We start from the raw sequence: 16124 nt of genomic DNA on the forward strand, positions 1-16124 counted from the left end.
TAAGTTACTGTGTAGAGCCCCTCGTCGCCACACTCCGGCGCCAGTTCGGGTACACTGAGGGAGAATTCACAATGTCCAATTCACCTAACAAGCACATCCCCGTGTTTGCGTGGGTTTCACCCCCACAACCCAAAGATGTGCAGGGTAGGTGGATTGGCCACGCTAAATTGCCCCCTTAATAGGGAAAAAAAGAATTGGGTACTCTAAATTTAAAACAAAACTAAACGAGCATGTTTTTCAGGACTTGTGGGAGGAAACCGGAGCACCCGGAGGAAACCCACGCCAACACGGGGAGAACGTGCAGACTCCGCACAGACGGTGACCCAAGCCGGGAATCGAACCTGGGACCCTGGCGCTGTGAAGCAACAGTGCTAACCACTGTGCTATCGCAGGGTCTAGGTGATGGGACAGAAAGAGCCTCAGTTTCAAGCCTCACCCAAAAGCTGGTACCTCTGACGGTGGATTGGCATTTGGTGATTGTTGCAATATTTTTCTGCGAGCAGCTCAACAGATCATTAAGTACATGGGAAGAAAAGGAAATAAAAGAAAATACATAATAGGGCAACACAAGGTACACAATGTAACTACTTAACACCAGCATCGGATGAAGCATACAGGGTGTAGTGTTAATGAGGTCAGTCCATAAGAGGGCCATTTAGGAGTCTGGTAACAGTGGGGAAGAAGCTGTTTTTGAGTCTGTTTGTGCGTGCTCTCAGACTTCTGTATCTCCTGCCCGATGGAAGAAATTGGAAGAGTGAGTAAGCCAGGTGGGAGGGGTCTTTGATTTATGCTGCCCGCTTTCCCCCGGCAGCGGGAGGTGTAGAGTCAATGGATGGGAGGCAGGTTTGTGTGATGGAAGGGCAGCACGGTGGCACAGTGATTAGCCCTGCTGCCTGACGGCGCTGAGGTCCCAGGTTCAATCCCGCCCCTGGGTCATTGTCCGTGTGGAGTTTGCACATTCTCCCCGTGTCTGCGTGGGTTTCGCCCCCAAAACCCAAAAATGTGCAGAGTAGGTGGATTGGCCACGCTAAATTGCCCCTTAATTGGAAAAAATAATTGGGTAAATCTAAATTTATTTAAAACATTTTTTTAAAAAGGTTTGTGTGATGGACTGGGCTGTGTTCACAACTCTGAAGTTTCTTGCGGTCCTGGGCCGAGCAGTTGCCATACCAGGCTGTGATGCAGCCAGATAGGATGCTTTCTATGGTGCATCTGTAAAAGTTGGTAAGGGTTAATGTGGACATGCCGAATTTCCTTAGTTTCCTGAGGAAGTATAGGGGCTGTTGTGCTTTCTTGGTGGTAGCGTCGACGTGGGTGGACCACGACAGATTTTTGGAGATGTATACCCCTAGGAATTTTAAACTGCTAACCATCTCCAACTCGGCCCCGTTGATGCTGACAGGGGTGTGTACAGTACTTTGCTTCCTGAAGTCAATGACCACCTCACCGGTTTTGCATTCACTCAGCGTTGCTAAGCTTAGGGGGGGGGGACACACAGCTATTTTATAGTGAAACTGTGGGCCTCGGACACACAGACGTCAGGCTCGGAGGTGAGAGTGCGACTCACTGGAACACAGCTAACCCTATCAATGTTCATCAAGCTCCAGACAGCTGCATGCGGGCCCACCAATAGTGGAGCGTTTAAAATCAGCGATGTGCAAGAGGGCAGAATTGGACTGATTCGTACTGTTATTTGAGAAATGCCAGCGCACTGGCTCTTTGTTATAGTGTGGCGGGAATAGCCATCTGAGAGGGCTTCAGTTTAACATCTGTTCCAAAAGGCTACACCTCTGACAGGGGACGGCACGGTGGCGCAGTGGGTTAGCATTGCCGCTCACGGCGCCTAGAACCCAGGTTCGATCCCGGCCCCGGGTCACTGTCCGTGTGGAGTTTGCACATTCTCTCCGTGTTTGGGTGGGTTTCACCCCCACAACCCAAAGATGTGCAGGGTAGGTGGATTGGCCACGCTAAATAGCCCCTTAATTGGAAAACAAATGAATTGGGTATTCTAGCTTTATATTAAAAAAAAGACTACACCTCGAACAGAAGAGGAACTCCATCAGTTATTGGGATTGAATCACAGAGTTCCAAAAGACCCAAGTCCATGATCCTTTCCTCAGTCCCTATAATGTTCAGCTTCTCAACTCAGCTACACTGGGGGGGGGGGGGGGTTATTCCTGTTCATGGCGGCTCAGCTGTGATGCTCTCCCAGTCAAATCCCCTTCAGAAACCTGCTCCCACTCCCGGGCAGGATGCTGCCAACATTCAGCAAACCGGAGCTCAGCGCCTTCAGGAGAGACACCCAGAAGAGAAAGTCTCAGACCAGGACAAACAAAACAGCTGGAAGACAGGAGTGGCTGATTTGCTGCTTTACTTTAATAAAGAATCGCAATTATACAGGAGAACTCGCATATTGAAATAAAGCGAGACGTCTGATCAGACAGGGCACAAAGAGTGAGTAAACCCACATCAAACAATGACAGAGCTACAGTGTTCACCAGTCTGTGCACAGTGAGTGAAACATGAACCATTATATTGCTGGTGATATATTTTAATTAGCATACACAGTAAACCCGAACTTTAACTCACAGCAGATTATTGGGTGGCCTTCTTGCAAATTTTGGATGAATTCAAATTGCTTCAAACCGCACTTAACCTCTTCCCTTGTTTCTAGGCTCCATCCAGAAGGTGTAGCATTGATTACTCCACCGGTTTAGGATCATGCAAATACAACAGAAGCACCGAAGGGGCAGCTGAAAAAAGATATGAGGGAGAAGGGAATACTGTAGTGGGTTAGGTTGGCGTGGGAATGTGGAAAGATGGGCGGACAAGCATCAACACCAGCATGGGCTGGTTGGGCAGAATGGCCTCTTCCTGTGCCATGCACCTTATGTAAGCCTAGGATTAGAAGAATCATAGAGTCCCTACAGTGCAGAAGGAGGCCATTCGGCCCATCACCGACCCTCTGAAAGAGCACCCAGCCCAGGCCCACACACCCCCATCCTATCCCCACCTAACCCTTTGGACACCAAGGGGCAATTTAGCACAGCCAATCCACCTACCCTGCACATGTTTGGACTGTGGGAGGAAGCCGGATGAAACCCACGGGGAGAACGGGCAAATTGCACACAGAGTCTGGAATCGATCCCGGGTCCCTGGCGCTGTGAGGCAGCGGTGCTAACCACCGTGCCATGGGGAGGCTCCAGGAATTGAAGATTAATCTCCAAGACAAGCAAATCCCTGGAGAAAAAAGCATAGAAGAATTAAAAGGAAACAGAATTGCATTTCAGCATTTGTTTATTAGTCACAAGGATATCAGAGAACAGCTTTGCAAAGGGTCTGTGTTCCTTCAGAGAGTCCCAAAGGGTTAATATTTCCCCAAGACGGTCTCAGAGGGTCAACATTCTGTTCTATATGAGTTTCCTATGAGCCAGGAATACAATCATCTTTCATCCTCTGAACACAGACGGAGCGAAGGCTGTATTATCAGAGGTTTCTTTACAAAGTCTTCACCAATGTTCTCTCTTAGCTGCACTGTCTCACAGCAACCTGGAAATCCCCACACCAGATGACCCTTTGTCAAAGCTCTCATCTCTCTGGTCTGTTACCGATCTTAATTGACCTGTAATGCTCTCGAACATAATTTTTCCACACCCTTTTTTCTTTGAATAACTTTTACTTATTAAAGTAAAATCTCTATCAAAATATACTGGAGGTGAGGAAGAAAAACAGCAAAAATAAGATAAAAGTAGAACCCTAGAGATGCTGGAATTCTAAAATAAAAACAGAAAACCAGAAATACTCGGCAGGTCAGGCAGCGTCTGTGGAGGGAGAGAAAGCAATTGAGCTACAGAGAGGCTTGGGAAGCCAGGAGGGAAGACGTAACAGGTGACCAATGACAGGACAGTTGGATCATGGGGATCGTTTACTGAATTCTCCAGGAGTACACCCAACTCGGAGGTGGTTTCCCCAATCTATTTGCCGTAGGGTGCCCTGTACCCAACTTCCTGATAGCTCACACTTCCAGACAGTCGGCTAGTTGGAGAGTTTCTGGGCCAGGGACAACCCACCCACCTCTCCCCAGGACAGAGCAGAGCTAAAACTGCTTCGGACGTAAGGCCAAATAAGGGGGGGGACCTTATTGAAACTTACAGGATATTGTGAGGCCCGGATAGAGTGGATGTGGGGAGGATGTTTCCACTTGTAGGAAAAGCTAGAACCAGAGGACACAGCCTCAGACTAAAGGGACGATCCTTTAAAACAGAGATGAGGAGGAATTTCTTCATCCATAGGGTGGCGAATCTGTGGAACTCTTTGCCGCAGAAGGCTGTGGAGGCCAAATCACTGAGTGTTTTAAGACAGAGATAGATAGATTCTTGATTAATAAGGGGACCAGGGGTTATGGAGGGAAGGCTGGAGAATGGGGATGAGAAAAATATCTGCCCTGAATGAATGGCGGAGCAGACTCGATGGGCCGAGTGGCCTAATTCTGCTCCTATGTCTTATGGTAACTGCGGTGAGCCGAAACAGTCAGATTGCCGGTTCATTCGGGTGTGAGCTGTAAGTGTCATTTCGACAATGTGTGAGAGGAGCTGACTTTATGAATTAGCACGTTCGGAGTTCAGGATTAGTGGCCAGACGTTCGGTAGGAATGATTACACATTGGCTGAACTCCACATTCAATCCCTCAATTTCTCAATCCCTGCTCCTGACCACCCGGTTCAGCCGTGTTAATCCATAAAATCTACACACGCACACACACACACACACACACACACACACACATATATATATATATATATATATATAAAAGAAGTTTAAGTGTATAAAATTTCAATAATGCTCTTTATATACATCAGCTGGTCGGTTGGAAGGAAAATACTTTGCACCTTCTGCATGAGGGAGCGATTCAGTGGGTGACCCAGGTGAGAGTTGTGAAGAGAATGATTCTGGACAACTGAGGACTGGGCTCAGCCAATGCTGGGGAAACCGGGCTCCTCAATCTTGGGAAAAAGTGACTGAGTCACTGGAGTGGACAAGTTACTAAACAGCTCACCTTGGTCACTACCTCAAGGCTGGCTGAGGCGACTGGAAGAAAGGCCACAGGGATAAGAACAATTCAAGCTCATGTCACAAAGAGTCATTGACACTTGAAATGGTCTTTGGTTGAGATAAAGTCCTCCGATTTATTTGGGACTGATTAGATATTGCAATGGGGTCAACACTTACTGTAGAGTTTTTCTTTACGGGGGGGGGGGGGGGGGGGGGGGGCGCAGTGAGGACCCAGGCCTGATACGCACAGTGAAGTAAATGCTGAAGTACTTTCTGATTAGTTCTGTCAAATATGGAGGCAATTGCAAAAGTGTGTCGGGTGTTTGGTGTCATAGACATGTGACAGTGCGACATGAGCTAAATGCAATAGCTGACAGGAAAAGCAGATAGCAGGAACAATGAGCAAACGATTGTGAAAAATGGGCAGCCTGAGTCCCTGAAACACTGGCCTTGCACGAAAAAGATTTACATTTCAACCCAGCTGGTAAAGGATTTAAGCAACGGTGTGCAACTCTGCAAAGGAGGTTGCTGAGGCCATGAGCCTAGAGACAGTTAGGATCAGCACCAATTCTGAATAAATCAATGGGGGATGAACTCACTGACTAGCCAAATCAAATATTTTTGCAGTTTATAGAATCCTCCATCACTTTGGTTTAGCAGTAACTAAGTAATCTCCATTCCCCTACCCACCATTGCACCCCACTCTCCCCCCCCCTCCCCCCCCCCCCAACCACATACACACTCCCTCCTGTCTCCAGAAAACATAGTCTGCAATCAATGGGATTGTGAAACTCAGAATCAACACAATTGGCCCCAAGAAAGAAATTGTACTTTCTTCTCGCCCACTAATCAGCGGACCCCACTTGCCTCCTCTTTGAAGGAGGGACAAGGTAACCTGGTAACTCACTGGGAAGTCCATGGCCATCTAGCTTAACCTCAATGAGATGACTCGCCAAGGCAAACTCTTCATCATCCAGCATTCCATCCTTGTCAACATCTGAAAGTTTCCAGATCTTCCCCAGGACAGAGTTTGGCAGCTTGGTTGTGATCATCCAATTCTTGGCCTTGACTCCGTTGATCTTGCCATCTGTTGGTGACAGATTGTAGAAAATTTCGTCGTACTTTGGCTTGTCCTTCGTGACAACCCATTCATCATCCTCTCCTGCCTCAAAGATCCCATCAATGATGCCTTCGATGAATGGTCCATTGGAGGAACCGTCAAAAGCACCACCGTGAACCATCTGTTCTGGCATCTCCTTCTCCTCCTGTCTCACCAAAGGCATGAGCTTGGCGACGTCAAACGTAAGCATGTGATCCAACTCCTCCATCATCTTGGGTTTGAGGGCGGGGAACTTTGTGAAGTCATGGACCCTGAGCTGTTCCTGTACAAAAGACAAACATTTGTTTAGATTAGTGCAGTGTTTTTCAAACTTTTTTTCCGGGGACCCATTTTTACCAACCGACCAACCTTCGGGTCGCAACCCGGCCGACCTTCGCGACCCATGCCGGCCGACCTTCACGACCCACGCCTACCGACCTTCGCGACCCACGCCTACCGACCTTCGCGACCCACGCCTACCGACCTTTGCGGCCCACGCCGGCCGACCTTCACGACCCACGCCTACCGACCTTTGCGGCCTACGACAGCCGACCTGTGCGACCCACGCCTACCGACCTTTGCGGCCCACGCCGGCCGACCTTCACGACCCACACCTACCGACCTTTGCGGCCCATGCCGGCCGACCTGTGCGACCCACCATTTTCTGTTACCTTGTTTGTTGCTGACAAAAATGGAGGAAATGGTTTTGGGTCCCCTTGTCCCCCTGAACTTGGAAAAAAAAGGCAGCGACCATATAAAAGAAATGCAGCCGCACTGCGCATGCGTGCCCGATCATCGATGCGCATGTGCATAGTTTTGCGCATGCGCAGTGCGGCCAAATTTTTTTTATCTATAATTTTATCGGAATTATTAAAAGCCGGCTGTTGCGTGCAGATTTGCGCGATCGGGAGCGCCACGACGGACGGCTCTGCGACCCTCCTGACACCCGTGTGTCACGCCCCTGAGTTTGACAATGCCTGGATTAGTGTGAGCCTGTTGTGTATCTGGGAATACATTCTTTCTGGTTATGTGTCACATGATGTGCAGTGACTTCAGCAGAGTGTGTGGGCTTTGAGCAGATCACCACCTTGACTGTATTGAGCAACACCCTTAATAAACTTCTCATCATGTTTTACAAGAATCCAGAGTGTGACCCCTCCAAACCTTTGCGGCCACAAAGAAATGTAACAGGAGAGAAAACTGGCGATGAGGATTGAGGCAGAAAGAAATTGCTGGAAAGAACATTTTTGTTGACTAATTATGAGTCAGCATTGGGAGAATCTTGGCAAAACCAGGAGACAGGTCCTTGTGTGAATTTTAGAGGGACATTTATCTCTTAGACCGTTACTGATTGCAGAAAGGTTCCTATTCCACTGCTGTAGTTAGATAGAAGGCGAAACCATTTTACAGTTTATAGTGTCGTTCTTTTCTTTAATATAAATTTAGAGTACCCAATTCATTTTTCCAATCAAGGGGCAATTTAGCGTGACCAATCCACCTACCCTGCACATCTTTGGGTTGTGGGGGTGAGACCCATGCAGACACGGGGAGAATGTCCACACGGACAGTAACCCAGAGCTGGGATTGAACCTGGGACCTTGGCGCCGTGAGGCAGCAGTGCTAACCACTGCACCACAGTGCTTCCCCTTACATCACCTCCTTTAAGATGCTCCTTAACCCACATCTTTGACCATCTGCTGTAATATCTCCCTCTCTGGTTCTCTGTCTAATTTTCCTTTACAACATTTATGCCTTCAGATGCTTTATTGTTTTAAAGGTACTATATCACTGCAAGTTGTTTTATTATTGCTTTTGACGAACGCAGACACAGGCCTAAGCAGCAGTGCAGGACACCATAGTGGAGCGGTTACATCGCTGCACCAAAATTCCCAGTAAGGCTGCCTGACCTGGGCCAGGCACCAGATGGCGGAACAGCACCTGTACAATGGCTACCCCTTAACACAACCGGACAGGGCAGCACGGTGGCCAAGTGGTTAGCATAACCGCCTCACGGCGCTGAGGTCCCAGGTTCGATCCCGGCTCTGGGTCACTGTCCGTGTGGAGTTTGCACATTCTCCCCGTGTCTGCGTGGGTTTCACCCCCACAACCCAAAGATGTGCAGGGTAGGTGGATTGGCCACACTAAATTGCCCCTTAATTGGAAAAAATAATTGGGTAATCTAAATTAAAAAAAAAAAAACACAACCGGACTATTTCTCCTGAGCACAGTCAGACCAGGAGCATCTCTGCCGAAGCAAAATGCTCCAAAACCGGAAATAAAAGCAGAAGGAGCTGGAAAAACTCAGCGGGTAGGGCAGCATCTGTGGAGAGAGAAACCCAGAGTTAATGGGCGGGATTCTCTGGGCGGGACAGAGGAATGGTGAGGTTATTTTCACACACGATGTGTGGCCACTGCCTCTTCCCAGGTGCGGAGTGGAATGACACTAACCTGCATTTTCTCACACTCTGGGAAGTCTCCGGGAGAAATGTGATGTTCCAGCTGGATGTTTCGGAATATCTCTCCCAGTCTCGCGATCAATTGCTTCTTCTTGGTCTCCTTCCTGAAGACGGAAGGCATTTCTTTCTTCAGGTAGCTCATGATGTACGCATGGACCTAGAGCGAGAGACAATAACGTCACATCAGAACAACGGCTGCCCAGGACCCCGTCTGTAAAAGAGGCCAGACCGACGGGTGGATGAAGCATGTGGACATGATTCAATCAGACAGCGAATCCACCCAGCTGGAATTGAGCCAGAGGAACCCCACCACCTGGAGGTTCCCCTGCAAATCACTCACTTGGAAATATATCGGCCGTCCTTTCACAGTCACTGGGTCAAATTCCAGGAACTCCCTCCCTAACAGCACAGTGGGTGTACCTACATCACATGGACTGCAACGGTTCAAGAAGGTGGCTCTCAACCACCTCCTCAAGGGGTAATTAGGGATGGGCAATGAATTTTGGCTGAGCCAGGGACTCCCACATCCTATAAATGAAGTTTTAATAAATCCCCTGTGTTAAATTTTTTTAAAATAAATTTAGAGCACCCGAGTTTGTTTTTTTTTTCCAATTAAGGGGCAATTTAGCGTGGCCAATCCCCCTACCCTGCACGTCTTTGGGTTGTAGGGGAGAAACCCACGCACAGACACGGGGAGAATGTGCAAACTCCACACGGACGTGACCCAGAGCCGGGATCGAACCCGGGACCTCGGCGCCGTGAGGCAGCAGGGCTAACCACAGTGCTGCCCCATGCCAGGGAAAGATGAGGGAGTGCGGAATGAAGCGTATGTTGACAGGGTGAGATGAAGGTTTGTGTGGACGAGGAATACCAGCACGGACAAGCTGGGCCGAATGGCCTGTTTCCCTGTAATGCACAACACAGGAGACTGGCAAAGAAAAGGTTCAGCATCCAGGCGTTTGATGAAGAGCCAACAAGTGAGTTGTAAAACCCAAATAATATCAATCACAGCAGACATGGCAAACACTGATACTTTCAGGATGTTGGCAGTCAGGCTTGGACATATCAGGAGCTTCCGCAGAGTTCGGAACGTCAGAGGCAATGCAGTGAGTGTAAATCAAGCCCTCACAGAGATCCCAGATATTTCTGTGCTGCTTTCTTCAAAGCTTCTCGCTCTGTAACAAGGAAACACACGCCTCTGCCTATTTGTTCTTCAAATACTTCACAATTGCTTAAATATTTCAACTCTCCCGGGCCTTTTCTAAAATAGCACCAGAGAAACAAAGACTAGTGACATTAAACAGTGCCCATCCTCCACCTCCACAATCCAAATAACAAACAGCCCAGACTCTGAGAGACCGCAGCCCTCAGCACTGACCCTCTGATAGTGCGGAGCTCCCTCAGTACTGACCCTCTGACAGTGCGGCACTCCCTCAGTACTGACCCTCTGATAGTGCGGAGCTCCCTCAGTACTGACCCTCTGACAGTGTAGCACTCCCTCAGTACTGACCCTCTGACAGTGCAGCACTCCCTCAGTACTGACCCTCTGACAGTGCAGCACTCCCTCAGTACTGACCCTCTGACAGTGCAGCACTCCCTCAGTACTGACCCTCTGACAGTGCAGCACTCCCTCAGTACTGACCCTCTGACAGTGCAGCACTCCCTCAGTACTGACCCTCTGACAGTGCAGCACTCCCTCAGTACTGACCCTCTGACAGTGCGGCACTCCCTCAGCACTGACCCTCTGACAGTGCGGCACTCCCTCAGTACTGACCCTCTGACAGTGCAGCACTCCCTCAGTACTGACCCTCTGACAGTGCATCACTCCCTCAGTACTGACCCTCTGACAGTGCATCACTCCCTCAGCACTGACCCTCTGATAGTGCGGAGCTCCCTCAGTACTGTCCCTCTGACAGTCCAGCACTCCCTCAGTACTGACCCTCTGACAGTGCAGCGCTCCCTCAGTACTGACCCTCTGACAGTGCGACACTCCCTCAGTACTGACCCTCTGACAGTGCGGCACTCCCTCAGTACTGACCCTCTGACAGTGCAGCCCTCCCTCAGTACTGACCCTCTGACAGTGCAGCACTCCCTCAGTACTGACCCTCTGACAGTGCAGCACTCCCTCAGTACTGTCCCTCTGACAGTGCAGCACTCCCTCAGTACTGACCCTCTGACAGTGCAGCACTCTCTCAGTATTGACCCTCTGACAGTGCAGCACTCCCTCAGTACTGACCCTCTGACAGTGCGGCACTCCCTCAGTACTGACCCTCTGACAGTGCGGCACTCCCTCAGTACTGACCCTCTGACAGTGCAGCACTCCCTCAGTACTGACCCTCTGACAGTGCAGCACTCCCTCAGTACTGTCCCTCTGACAGTGCAGCACTCCCTCAGTACTGACCCTCTGACAGTGCAGCACTCTCTCAGTATTGACCCTCTGACACTGCGGCACTCCCTCAGTACTGACCCTCTGACAGTGCGGCACTCCCTCAGCACTGACCCTCTGACAGTGCAGCACTCCCTCAGCACTGACCTTCTGACAGTGCAGCGCTCCCTCAGGACTGACCCTCTGACAGTGCGGCACTCCCTCAGTACTGACCCTCTGACAGTGCGGCACTCCCTCAGTACTGACCCTCTGACAGTGCGGCACTCCCTCAGTACTGACCCTCTGACAGTGCGGCACTCCCTCAGTACTGACCCTCTGACAGTGCGGCACTCCCTCAGTACTGACCCTCTGACAGTGCGGCACTCCCTCAGTACTGACCCTCTGACAGTGCAGCACTCCCTCAGTACTGACCCTCTGACAGTGCAGCACTCCCTCAGTACTGACCCTCCGACAGTGCAGCTCACCCTCAGTTACTGCTAACCAGCTTTCTGTCTGCAAAGCCTAACTTTGCAGTGCTTTGTAACTGAACCAGTTAATGCAGAGCCACTGGAGGAACATGCCTTAGATTATACCTCTGGCATTTGAACAGGAATGTAGCAGCTCAGTGAATCTGTAGCTGCTCCTCCCAGCTGAATCAAAGCCACGTCAATGTACAAGAGAGACGGTGCCAGCATTTCTGATGTCTGTTAGCTGCTTCTCTCTGTCCTTGTGTGATATGACCAAATCCAGAATTACATGTATTTACATCGCTCATTAACACAGTAAAACATCCCCAAGTGCTTCACACAAGCCTCTTATCAGACAAAACCTTACACCCAGCAAAGGAGGGAGCTGGGCAGTGAGGAGCTTACAGAGCATCTTTATCGAGGGAAGGAATTCCAGGGATTAGGGCCCCAGACAGCTGGCGTGCCCAGGAACTCTGCAGCGATTAAAATTAGGGATGGACAAGAGGGATTTTTTTCTTATTTGTTGATGGAATGTGGGTGTTGCTGGTTAGGCCTGCAGCTGCTGATTACTGGGCCATTGCAGAGGGCATTTTAAGTGTCAACCACATTGCTGGAGTCTCGTGTCGGCCAGACCGGGTAAGGACAGCAGATTTCCTTCTCTCAGGGATGACTAGCGACCCAGATGGGTTGTTACAACACTCGATTCACAGTCATCGCTAGAGTTCTGAATCCTTGCACATTCTCCCCATGTCTGCGTGGGTCTCACCCCCACAACTCAAAGATGTGCAGGGCAGGTGGATGGGCCACGCCAAATTGCCTCTTTAAAAAAAATGACTTCTAATTCTAGATTTTTATTTATTTATTTCAAATTTCACCCTATGCCGTGATGGAATTTGAACCCAGATCCCCAGAGCATTGTCTCTGGATTACTAACCCAGGGACAGTACCACCCTACCACCAGGAGGTCACGGAGATTGGGGATGCCACAAGGAGGATAAAAACGAGGTTGAGAATTTTTTAATGTGTGAGCGGGTTCACACAGGCGCAATGCCATTTTACTGGGGCACCTTACCCAGCTGACACCCAAGAAACCACCTTGGCACAAGTCTGACACGGGCAAGATGGGCTGAATGGCCTCCAGTTCATGTCAGCCTTTCAGGAGAGGAATCGAAAGCTGCATTGAGACAGTGTCAGACCCGACGGACGCTGCCAGACCTGCTCAGTTTACCCGACTTACCCGGTCCGGCCCACACGTGACTCCAGACCCACAGCCTCACAGACCACGCAGTTCAGGGGCGCTCAGGAATGATTTGCTTTGTCTGGCCCCTTGTTCCGCACTGTAACCAATCACTGTTTGTTGATGTATCGTTGTCAATGTATTCTGTCGATTATTCTTTTTGTCTACTATGTACGTTCCCCGGCCGCACTTTTCACTGAACTTCAGTACATGTGACAATAAATCAAATGGGCAACAAAAGCTGGCCAGCAAGGCCCATATCCTGTGAAAACCTTTTTTAAAAATAAATTTAGATTAGCCAATTATTTTTTCCAATTAAGGGGCAATTTAGCGTGGCCAATCCACCTACCCTGCACATTTTTTTTTTAAATACCCTGAGGTCACCGGCTAGAGACAGTGCCATTCTGCAGCCCTATTCCCCACCTATTCCTCGGTATTGCTCCATATAAATATCTCTGATCCTGAGTGAGATTCCAGTCTCCGGCCTCGCTACTGCTCCCGTCAGGAGTTCGTTTTTCGACTCATGCCAAACACTCTCAGTAACCCTCAGCCCATCCCAAGTGCATCCCATTGGGTGTGTGTGAGCTTTGTTTGTGTGTCTTTCTGTATCCATGGATTATACAAAGATGAGATTTCCCGTTTGTCACTCTTCCCGGGCACGTGCATAATCAGACACACAGTGACAATCAGCCTCTCTTTACCATAATCAGCCAGTGTTTACTTAACAGCCATTGGACATTGCAGCTTCCAAGGGAACAACACCGAGATTAGCAGCAGAATAATACACACTGTCACATCGAAATAATATTCCTCTCCCGGGTGTCAGCTGTCAATCAGTGACTAACACACTGGCCTTAAGATGGAAAGTTGCGAATTCCGATCCCATTCCACAGTCTTGAGCACAAATTCTAATCAGACATTATCACTACTGAGGGAGTTGGCGCAGTGGTTAGCACTGGGTCTGCAGCGCTGAGGACCCGGGTTCGAATCCCTGGCTCTGGGTCACTGTTCGTGTGGAGTTTGCACATTCTCCCCTGTGTCTGCGTGGGTCTCACCCCCACAACCTAAAGATGTGCAGGGTAGGTGGATTGGCCACGCTAAATTGCCCTTTAATTGGAAAAAAATAATAATTGGGTACTCTAAATTTATTTTTTAAAAGTGCTGAGGGAGTGCTGCACCATCAGAGGGTCAGTACTGAGGGAGTGCCGCACTGTCAGAGGGTCAGTACTGAGGGAGTGCTGCACTGTCAGAGGGTCAGTACTGAGGGAGTGCTGCACTGTCAGAGGGTCAGTACTGAGGGAGCTGCTGCACTGTCAGAGGGTCAGTACTGAGGGAGTGCCTGCACTGTCAGAGGGTCAGTACTGAGGGAGTGCTGCACTGTCAGAGGGTCAGTACTGAGGGAGTGCCTGCACTGTCAGAGGGTCAGTACTGAGGGAGTGCAGCACTGTCAGAGGGTCAGTACTGAGGGAGTGCCGCAATGTCAGAGGGTCAGTACTGAGGGAGTGCTGCACTGTCAGAGGGTCAGTACTGAGGGAGTGCCGCACTGTCAGAGGGTCAGTACTGAGGGAGTGCTGTACTGTCAGAGGGTCAGTACGGAGAGGGTACCGCACTGACAGAGGGTCAGTACTGAGGGAGCGCCGCACTGTCAGAGGGTCAGTACTGAGACAGTGCCGCACTGTCAGAGGGTCAGGTACTGAGGGAGTGCTGCACTGTCAGAGGGTCAGTACTGAGGGAGCGCCGCACTGTCAGAGGGTCAGTACTGAGGGAGTGCCGCAATGTCAGAGGGTCAGTACTGAGGGAGTGCTGCACTGTCAGAGGGTCAATACTGAGGGAGTGCCGCACTGTCAGAGGGTCAGTACTGAGGGAGTGCCGCTCTGTCAGAGGGTCAGTACTGAGGGAGCACCGCACTGTCAGAGGGTCAGTACTGAGGGAGCCCTACACTGTCAGCGGGTCAGTACTGAGGGAGTGCTGCTCTGTCAGAGGGTCAGTACTGAGGGAGTGCTGCACTGTCAGAGGGTCAGTACTGAGGGAGTGCCGCACTGTCAGAGGGTCAGTACTGAGGGAGAGCCGCACTGTCAGAGGGTCAGTACTGAGGTAGTGTCGCACTGTCAGAGGGTCAGTACTGAGGTAGTGCCGCACTGTCAGAGGGTCAGTACTGAGGGAGTGCCGCACTGTCAGAGGGTCAGTACTGAGGGAGTGCCGCACTGTCAGCGGGTCAGTACTGAGGGAGTGCTGCTCTGTCAGAGGGTCAGTACTGAGGGAGTGCTGCACTGTCAGAGGGTCAGTACTGAGGGAGTGCTGCACTGTCAGAGGGTCAGTACTGAGGGAGTGCCACACTGTCAGAGGGTCAGTACTGAGGGAGCTCCGCACTGTTAGAGGGTCAGTACTGAGGGAGTGCCGCACTGTCAGAGGGTCAGTACTGAGGGAGTGCTGCACTGTCAGAGGGTCAGTACTGAGGGAGTGCCGCACTGTCAGAGGGTCAGTACTGAGGGAGTGCTGCACTGTCAGAGGGTCAGTACTGAGGGAGTGCCACACTGTCAGAGGGGTCAGTACTGAGGGAGCTCCGCACTGTCAGAGGGTCAGTACTGAGGGAGTGCCGCACTGTCAGAGGGTCAGTACTGAGGGAGTGCCGCACTGTCAGAGGGTCAGTACTGAGGGAGTGCTGCACTGTCAGAGGGTCAGTACTGAGGGAGTGTTGCACTGTCAGAGGGTCAGTACTGAGGGAGTGCCGCACTGTCAGAGGGTCAGTACTGAGGGAGCGCCGCACTGTCAGAGGGTCAGTACTGAGGGAGTGCTGCACTGTCAGAGGGTCAGTACTGAGGGAGTGCTGCACTGTCAGAGGGTCAGTACTGAGGGAGTGCCGCACTGTCAGAGGGTCAGTACTGAGGGAGCGCCGCACTGTCAGAGGGTCAGTACTGAGGGAGTGCTGCACTGTCAGAGGGTCAGTACTGAGGGAGTGCCTCATTGTCAGAGGGTCAGTACTGAGGTTCCCTCAGCCAATAAACCAAAGGAATTTGCTGGAAACGGATCAGTTGATCAGCTGTGCGATTGCTGTTTGTGGGAGATAGCTGTGAGTAACCGAGCTGATTAATTCCCTCCTGGGCAACAGTGGCTGCCCCTCAAAAAGTACTTTGTTTTCTGTAAAGCACTTTGGGACGTCCTGAGCGTGGGAAAGGCGCTACGCAAATGCAAACGTCTCTCTTTTAGTAAGGAATGTGGAACGTTGAAACGAGATCAAGAACCTTTGGGATCCTGTCGGAGATTCTCAGGTACGGGATCAACATGGAGGCATTCTGGAAAATGAAGGAGAGGTTCCCCGCATCGTGATCATGATTTAAACAGTCACACCCAGGCTGCTAGTCAGAAAGGAAACAAGTGGGAAAATAAACAAAGGGAACTGAAACCACAATCGCTTCCATTAAGGAGTGCGCCTGTTAGCGAGAGCGGG

General features: G+C 50.5%; 1 protein-coding gene across 1 annotated transcript in view; it reads right to left on the reverse strand.

The window, feature by feature from the left end:
- Positions 1–4392: 4392 nt before the first annotated feature.
- The window catches only part of LOC119957881 (EH domain-containing protein 2-like), a 53862-nt gene continuing 42130 nt past the window's right edge, over positions 4393–16124 (reverse strand). Inside the window, exons 4-5 of the mRNA XM_038786055.1 lie at positions 8600–8764; positions 4393–6434 (exon numbers count right to left, since the gene is read on the reverse strand). Coding sequence (XP_038641983.1) covers positions 5898–6434; positions 8600–8764 — 702 coding nt within the window. The 3' untranslated portion in view covers positions 4393–5897. The remainder of the gene's footprint in view (positions 6435–8599; positions 8765–16124) is intronic.

Source organism: Scyliorhinus canicula, chromosome 27 (genome assembly GCF_902713615.1).
Source record: "Scyliorhinus canicula chromosome 27, sScyCan1.1, whole genome shotgun sequence".
Taxonomy (NCBI): Eukaryota; Metazoa; Chordata; class Chondrichthyes; order Carcharhiniformes; family Scyliorhinidae; genus Scyliorhinus; species Scyliorhinus canicula.